Source organism: Diadema setosum, chromosome 3 (genome assembly GCF_964275005.1).
Source record: "Diadema setosum chromosome 3, eeDiaSeto1, whole genome shotgun sequence".
Classification (NCBI taxonomy): Eukaryota; Metazoa; Echinodermata; class Echinoidea; order Diadematoida; family Diadematidae; genus Diadema; species Diadema setosum.
Genome location: NC_092687.1, coordinates 132,141 through 140,658, shown reverse-complemented (window position 1 = coordinate 140,658; position 8,518 = coordinate 132,141). Strand labels below are relative to the sequence as shown.

Below are 8,518 nucleotides of genomic sequence, written 5' to 3'. Positions count from 1 at the left end.
ATATATATATATATATATATATATATATATATATATATATGTGTGTGTGTGTATATATAATGTATATGTATATATATATATATATATATTCACACATATATGTATTATCATTATTATTATTATTATTATCATCATCATTATTATAATGATCACGACTATTCTTGAGTAAATGTAAATGTTGCAAAAATGGGCACGTATATAACATCATAAATTTCTATTTATAAAGAAACCTGAATAAACTAGTCTTGAGGTTGAGGGAAAAATAACAAATATTATGTGCATATGTGTGTGTATATATATATATATATATGAAAAGTTTGTTTGCAAAAACCGATAAGTCCATATTTGTCAAATGGAGATATTTGCGATTAAAGGTCAAGAAAAATAAAGAGAATAATAAGAAATTTTTTGCTTCTTTAGACCATAACTTCAAAAATGTATCTTTATATGTAGTGACCAATATATCATTTAAAAGGTATTTTTTTTGTACTTTATGATAGAGATCTTACTTCAAAATCTTCAAAAATGGACTTATCGGTTTTTGCAAAGAAACTCTTCATATATATATATATATATATATATATATATATATATATATGTTGCGGCATAAGTGCTGAAAATCAAGACTATCAGTTTGACAGTTTAATTAATATGTGCATGTATTAAAATTAAGACAATACTGGTTGGTCAAAGAAACCCACTTTCCCCTAGTAACAATCCAGCTGATAATGATATGACCTGTGGCTGGTCAGTTTCACCCCAGCAAGTTTGATGGGGCATAGCAACAGTTTACCTATTGGCTAAGACTTTGGGCAAACATGTAAATCAGCTCCAAGGCAGAAGGGAGATGCCAAGCTTCACCTTGCAGGGCATCACAAAGCCAAAGGAAGTTCAACGGTAAAGCACATTTATCCCACCACTGTCTTGGAATGTTCTGCAAAATTGGAGATTTCTAGAGGCCAAACAATCGGTATGTCAAATATTTCACTATATATTCAATGCTTGCATTTGTGTGTAATGTATAACCATGTATATAACTGTCACTTGTTAGCTATAGACCCAAGAAAGTTGAGGAAGTTTCTAGCTTTGGGAAAGTTTGGCAAACATTGTGTACGTACGGTCAAGTACACTGCACACCCAATACGTAGATGACCCATTGGAGATGCACTCTCCGGAGAGAGAGAGAGAGAGAGAGAGTATGTGTGTGTGTGTGCTGTAGAGAGTGCTGTGAAAGACAGGGAAAGACACATCAGTAGTGAACTGTATGCCAAAGTTTTCTGTTGTAAAAGTAATGCTGCTGTGTGATGATAATGTAGAGGGAGGAGGAAATATTTACCTCAGCATTCGCCACTGTATATAATATTATGTACAAACACTGTGTTTAATGTTGAAAGTTAGTTCAGGAAAAGGTAGAATTTGTAGCCTCTCTTGACTTGTTTGTGTGTACCACGCACATTGTGTTTAGGGCTAGAGATTGAAGGTTCTTTGTTTCACGGTGCGTTTGCGCTGCCCTGTATTTTCGTAGTGACAAGAATTGATAGCGTTGCCATGGGGACGGCCTTCTGAGCAGTGAAGGCTTGTTCACACTGTAGTTTAAGCTGTTGTGTTCGGATTAAAGTTAGTACTGATATAGTTTGGGATTAAATACAAGATTAAGTATATATTATGATGTAGTATAAGTATGATATGCATACATGTTATCAGTTAATAGTGGTCATAGGAATATATAAGTAATGTACTAGTAGTTAATTATGTAGTAGTAAGTAATAGCTAATTATAACTGATGGAATACTGGATGGAATAGAATTCCGGAGTGTAGCAAATCTATGTTCATTTATAATGTGCATATGTTTTCTTTATCATTATTCTCATCATGACTGTATATTTATTGTATTTCAGTGAACCACTCTCCACTCCACGTTATCCACTCGTCGTTCCACTTTACGATAGCCACTCTACGTTAACTCTACGTTATCTACGCATTTCACTCTATGTTTTACACTTCACTCTACGCCAACTCATACGCTGTACGATGTTTATCTGATGTTTCGCCACAGTCAACGGTGATAACACTCAATGATGAATAAATTGGACTGTTAACTTTACGACCGAACGTTTACGAAGTTTTATTATGATCGAGTGCGTTCCGATTATACCTCATGTAGCTTTAAGGAAACGAAGGAAGAAGCTACATTAAGTTCACGATTGCTTTAAATCCCATTCCAAATCATACGCTCACGATTCGTTTAAATTTCATGCTTGGAAACTTGTGATTTGGAAACGCGATTATGGAGAACATTCCGCGAACCGATGCTACGAATGAAAGTGGTGATAATGATGACGTCACGACTCTGAAACAGTCGTGTCGCGCTTATGCTGGCAGTCTCACAAGGAAGTTCAGGGAACTAGAGAGCTGCATGTTAAGCGTGGATAACTATGATACCGTTGTTGAGAAGGCTGACCAGTTAGACAAGACATTCAATTCATACGAGGAACGCTTCTATGAATATCACGAGAGACTGACTGGCCAGGAAGCTGACTCCGCCATGGACGACTTTAAAGGGCGACAAAGAAACAAAGAAGAATTTGACGCGAGGCTTCGGAGCTGGATGGTGAAAGCGAAGGAGAGCGCACAGGAGATGATGGTGCAGCCGGGATCACGTGGAGATGATGACAACGTGTCGCTAAGGTCTTCAGCATCCCGGAGTAGCAGATCATCGCGGCGTTCAACGAGCACGACGTCCAGCACGATGCTGAGAGATGCCCGCATCAAGGCCGAGCAAGCTAGGCTTAAAGTTGAACACGTAAAGAAGACGCAAGAACTGAGAATGAAACAAATGCAAATAGAAAAAGAACTTGCGACAATAGAGGCTGCAAATGAAATGCAGCAAGCCGAAGTAGAGATACGTGTCCTCCAAGAAGAGATTGAAAATGAATCACCCGCAAGTGAGGTGAGTGTGTCGCGATCTGTAGGCAAAGGTGTTAAGAAAGAATTGAATACAAATGCGCCTGTGTTCGTAAGTAACCAAGTAGATGTAAGCTCTAATGAGGTTGCAACTAAAATAAGTACAGAGCCGAAAGTTACTGATGTTTTTTCTGTTGTAGATTTGGCTATGAGTATGCCCAAACCAGAGGTGACAAAATTTGACGGCAACCCACTTGACTATTGTGGTTTCATGAACAAATTTGAAGCCACCATTGAATGTAAGCCAGTAGACAATAAGGTGAAATTGATGTACTTGATTCAGTTTTGTGTTGGTAAGGCACGAGAAAGCATTGAAAATTGTACGTTTCTCGGCTCTGAAGGCTATCAAAGGGCTAGACAAATCCTACATGACCAGTTCGGGCAATCCTTCCAAGTGACCACTGCCCACATGAAAAAGGTGTTGAATCGTCAACAAATACGCCCTAATGATGGAAATGCGCTCTGGGACCTAGCACGTGCTATGAGGAGGTGTGAGATGGTCCTGTCCCACATGGGTTATCGTGCAGACATGGATAGTTCCGGTAACTTGCTCCAAATCCAACAACTCATGCCAGTTTACATGCAGACAGAGTGGGCAAAACGTGCTCACAATATGATGAAGCGAGGGATAACACCGACCTTCAACATGATGGCCGACTACGTAGAGGAATGTGCTCAGCTCGCTAATAACATGTTTGGGCGAAATATCGGCAGCGGCAAGGGTACCACCCAAAGGGACCACAAAACAGGTACGACCAGACGCACAGCACTATCTACGCAAGCCCAGCCTCAAGGTCAAAGATTGCAAACAAAATGCCCTTGCTGTTCACAAATGCACAACCTGGACGTATGTAAACAGTTCAAACAAAAGTCACGAGACGAACGACTCCGTACAGTGAGGGACGCTAAGCTGTGTGACAATTGCTTCAAGCCGTTCCACTTTGCGACAAATTGCAAGCAGAAAAGCAACTGCAAGGTGGACGGCTGTAAATGGAGGCACCACACGTTGTTACATCGTCACACAGAGAAACCCGCCAAAGGACACCACGAAAGTGTAACCACGACTGAAGCAAGGACGGCTTCGACAGAGGCAAGTGAAGCGACTGGGGCCGGCGCTAAACTAACCCCAGAAGACGGTCAGTGCCACAGTACCAGTTCGGCACGTAAGAAAGTATGTCTACGCGTAGTACCGGTGAGGGTTAGTGGTAATGGTGGGGAGGTCCGAACATGGGCATTACTAGACGATGGTAGCGATGTCTCCCTCTGTGACGAAAAACTGGTCAGGCAGCTTGGCATACAGGGAGTGGAAAGAAATATCCAGCTGTCTACTGTTGGTAACACCGGAGCAGCGAAGAAAGGGCTTGAGGTGAAGCTGACAGTGAAGAACATCGAAGACGGGGAAGGCATCCGACTACCAAAGGTATGGACGGTACGCAACCTAAACATATCTTCCAGCTGCATACCAACACCGGAAGACCTGAAAGGCTGGCGACATCTAGAAGGGCTGGAACTACCCAACATCACAGGCGAGGAAGTTCAACTGCTGATAGGAGGAGACACGCCAGAGGCCTTCTGGATGCTGGAGCAAAGGCGCGGCAACCGGAAGGAACCCTACGCAGTGAAAACAATCCTAGGGTGGACCGTATTAGGGCCAACGAAGTCCTCTACTGATCAAACCTCCTACCAAGCAAATTTCATCAAAGGAGATGATGCCCTTGAACACCAACTGAAAAGGTTCTGGCAGCTTGACCACGATGTTGGAGGGAACCACAGTCTAGGGGAGTCCATTCAAGATCAGCGAGCCAAGGCTACGATGGACGCAACTGTGAACTTCTCCAAAGGTCATTACGAAGTAGGTCTGCCATGGAAGCACGCTCCCCCACACTTACCAGATAATCGGCAGATGGCAGACATGCGGTTGAAATACCTCAAGAGAAGATTATTGAAAGATGATCACTTCTGCAAGAAATACACAGCTACGATGCAAGACTACATCGACAAGGGCTATGCAGAAGAAGTCCCAGCAAATGATATCACAGACCAAGTGTGGTATCTACCCCATCACCCAGTTCTACACCCACACAAGCCAGAGAAGGTACGGGTTGTGTTTGACTGCGCAGCACGCTACCAAGGGACATCTCTGAATGATCAACTCCTACAAGGGCCAGACTACACGAACAGTCTTGTCGGAGTTCTAACTAGATTTCGCAAGGAACCTGTGGCGATGGTAGGTGACATTGAGGCCATGTTTCACCAGGTGAAGGTACCTGTGAAGGATCGAGATGCTCTCCGTTTTCTGTGGTGGAAAGATGGGGACCTCGCTGCTGAACCGAAAGAATACCGTATGACGGTTCACTTGTTTGGGGCGACGTCATCCCCTAGTTGTGCCTCCTATGCTCTACGGAAGACGGCAGAGGAGAACCAGACAGACTTTGACGAGGAGGTTGTGTCCACTGTAAGACAAAATTTCTATGTAGATGACTGCCTCAAGTCGGTGGCAACCAAAGAAGAAGGACAAAACCTGATTCAAGGACTCTGCAAGCTGCTGAAGAAAGGCGGCTTCCGCTTAACAAAGTGGCTAAGTAATGACATGGACGTCCTTGCGTCAATACCACAAGAAGAGAGAGCACAGTCAGTGGTCGATCTCGACCTAGACCACCTACCAATTGAACGCACACTAGGTGTGCTATGGAATGTGGAGACTGATGACTTTGGATTCAAGGTGCATTTGAAAGAAAAGCCAGCAACACGGAGAGGCATCTTATCCATGGTCAGCTCCCTCTATGACCCTTTGGGATTTCTTGCACCCTTCATCCTACGAGCCAAGCTCCTACTACAGTCCCTTTGTCGGAGAGGTGTGGACTGGGATGAGAGGGTCACGGATGACGAGCTTCAAAGATGGAAGCAATGGCTAGATGATCTGCCACTACTGACAGGTATCAAGATTCCACGCTGTCTCAAGCCACCAGGATTTGAGACAGTAAAGTCATGCCAGCTGCACCACTTCTGTGACGCATCTCAGAATGGGTATGCAGCACTGTCATACTTGAGACTTGTAGACGAAATTGGGAATATACACTGTTCCTTCATCATGGGCAAGTCTCGTCTATGTCCTCTCAAGAACACATCAATCCCACGACTCGAGTTGACAGCAGCCGTACTTGCAGTGGATCTGAACAGTCTGGTACAACAGGAACTGCAAATGACCGTCGAATCCACCACATACTGGACTGACTCCACCTCGGCGCTACAATATATCAGAAACGAAAGCCGAAGGTTTCAGACATTTGTCGCGAACAGAGTAGCAAAAATCCATGAGGCAACGACCCTCTCCCAGTGGCGACATGTGGGCACCACAATGAATCCGGCTGACGATGGATCAAGAGGGATGAAGGCCAAGGACTTCGTTGAAAATTCCAGATGGCTGACTGGTCCGGAATTTCTACAAGAAGAAGAGGACGCCTGGCCCAAGCCCCCTGATGTATTACCAGACTTGCCAGAAGGTGATGTGGAAGTCAAGAAGACTGTAGATGTAAACTACACCCAAACAGAGATGTCAAGAGATCTTCTCCAATGCTACTCTACATGGGACAAGCTCATGAAGAGTGTAGCATGGCTCCTACGATACAAGGAATTCTTGCGAATGAAGGTGACCAGAGGTAAACAGTGCACTCGTGGGAATTTAACTCTGAAGGAGCTACGTGCTGCCCAGATGGTAGTTATTAGAATGGTACAGAGACAAGAATTTCCTGATGAGTTGCAAGGCAAGTCTTCCAGAAGGTCACTGGAAAAGTTGGCTCCACAAGTAGTGAACGGTGTACTACGCGTCGGTGGCCGCATCGGTAAAGCCGCAATCAACTTCAACTCTAAGCATCCAATCATACTACCACATGACCATCATGTAACACGCTTGATCATCGAACACCATCACCGCCTGGTAGGGCACTCCGGTGCTGGAATGACATGGTCCTCCCTACGGGAACAGTACTGGATCGTTAAGGGTGGTGCTGCAGTTCGACATGTGATTGGAAAATGCCTAGCCTGTAAAAGGCGAAACGCCAAGCCATCAGAACAAGTAATGGCCGAGTTGCCCGAAGAAAGAGTCAACCCGGTGAGGGCTCCATTCACCTATGTAGGGGTAGATTACTTTGGGCCTCTCTATGTTAAGCAGGGACGCAGTCGAGTCAAGCGATATGGCTGCATCTTTACATGCTTGACAATGAGGGCAGTTCATATCGAGCTGACAAGGTCCCTCGACACCGACTCGTTCATCAACGCTCTTCGGAGATTCATAAGCAGAAGAGGTGCCCCTGAGAAACTCTTCAGCGATAACGGTACCAACTTCCGGGGAGCCGAGAAGGAGTTAAGGAAGAGCATAGATGGAATCAACCAAAGAAAAGTCGAAAACTTCCTCCATCACAAATCAGTCGAGTGGACTTTCAACCCCCCAGCCGCAAGCCATATGGGTGGCATATGGGAAAGAATGATACGGTCCGTACGGCGAATATTAAAGAACATGAGTGGTGAACAGGTGGTGTGCGAGGAAGTACTGACCACAACTTTGACAGAGATCGAAGGAATTCTCAATGCACGCCCTCTTACTAGAATCAGTATGGACGCCAATGACGAAGAGCCGCTGACACCTAACCACCTATTGCTTCTGAGAAGCAATCCAAACGTACCACCAGGCGTTTTCAACAAGGATGACAACTACGGGAGAAGACGCTGGCGTCAGGTGCAGTACCTTGCATCTATCTTCTGGAAAAGGTGGCGTAAGGAGTATCTATCCCTGCTTCAAGAAAGACAAAGGTGGACTCGACCCCAGCGAAATCTTGCAAAGGATGACCTTGTGCTGCTCATTGATGATAACCTTCCACGTGGGCAGTGGTCATTGGGTAAGGTGGTAGAAGTCTACCCAGGCAGGGACGGGAGAGTGAGACAGGTAGAAGTAAGAGTGGGGCACAAACACTTCAGAAGGCCTGTGGTAAAGCTCTGCTTGCTGGAAGCAAGTAACAAGGGTTGATTTCCCAGGTCGAGCATCCGCATAGGAGAATAAGTGCTAACGTGTTAAAAGTATTTGTTCGTTTAGTAATAATTGAATCATATATATTTGTGTGCACTGGCCAGTTGACAACAGTGTTCAGGTATCTACTACAACGATTATTTATGTAAAATGTTAAATGTCGTGTTATGATTACAATGCCGCATTTTAAAATGGGAATGACCCAAGTGGAAGTTGGCTCATTGGGGCCGGAATGTTGCGGCATAAGTGCTGAAAATCAAGACTATCAGTTTGACAGTTTAATTAATATGTGCATGTATTAAAATTAAGACAATACTGGTTGGTCAAAGAAACCCACTTTCCCCTAGTAACAATCCAGCTGATAATGATATGACCTGTGGCTGGTCAGTTTCACCCCAGCAAGTTTGATGGGGCATAGCAACAGTTTACCTATTGGCTAAGACTTTGGGCAAACATGTAAATCAGCTCCAAGGCAGAAGGGAGATGCCAAGCTTCACCTTGCAGGGCATCACAAAGCCAAAGGAAGTTCA

General features: G+C 44.4%; 1 protein-coding gene across 1 annotated transcript; it reads left to right on the top strand.

The window, feature by feature from the left end:
* Positions 1–2,288: 2,288 nt before the first annotated feature.
* On the top strand, positions 2,289–7,988 carry LOC140226637 (uncharacterized). Its single transcript, XM_072307081.1, has one exon. The coding sequence runs from the start codon at positions 2,289–2,291 to the stop codon at positions 7,986–7,988; it is 5,700 nt and encodes a 1,899-aa protein (XP_072163182.1).
* The last annotated feature ends 530 nt before the right edge of the window (positions 7,989–8,518 follow it).

What these genes read in the sequence shown, in the direction of transcription:
- LOC140226637 (XM_072307081.1), top strand. Translation starts at nt 2,289, where the DNA reads ATGGAGAACATTCCGCGAACCGATGCTACGAATGAAAGTGGTGATAAT.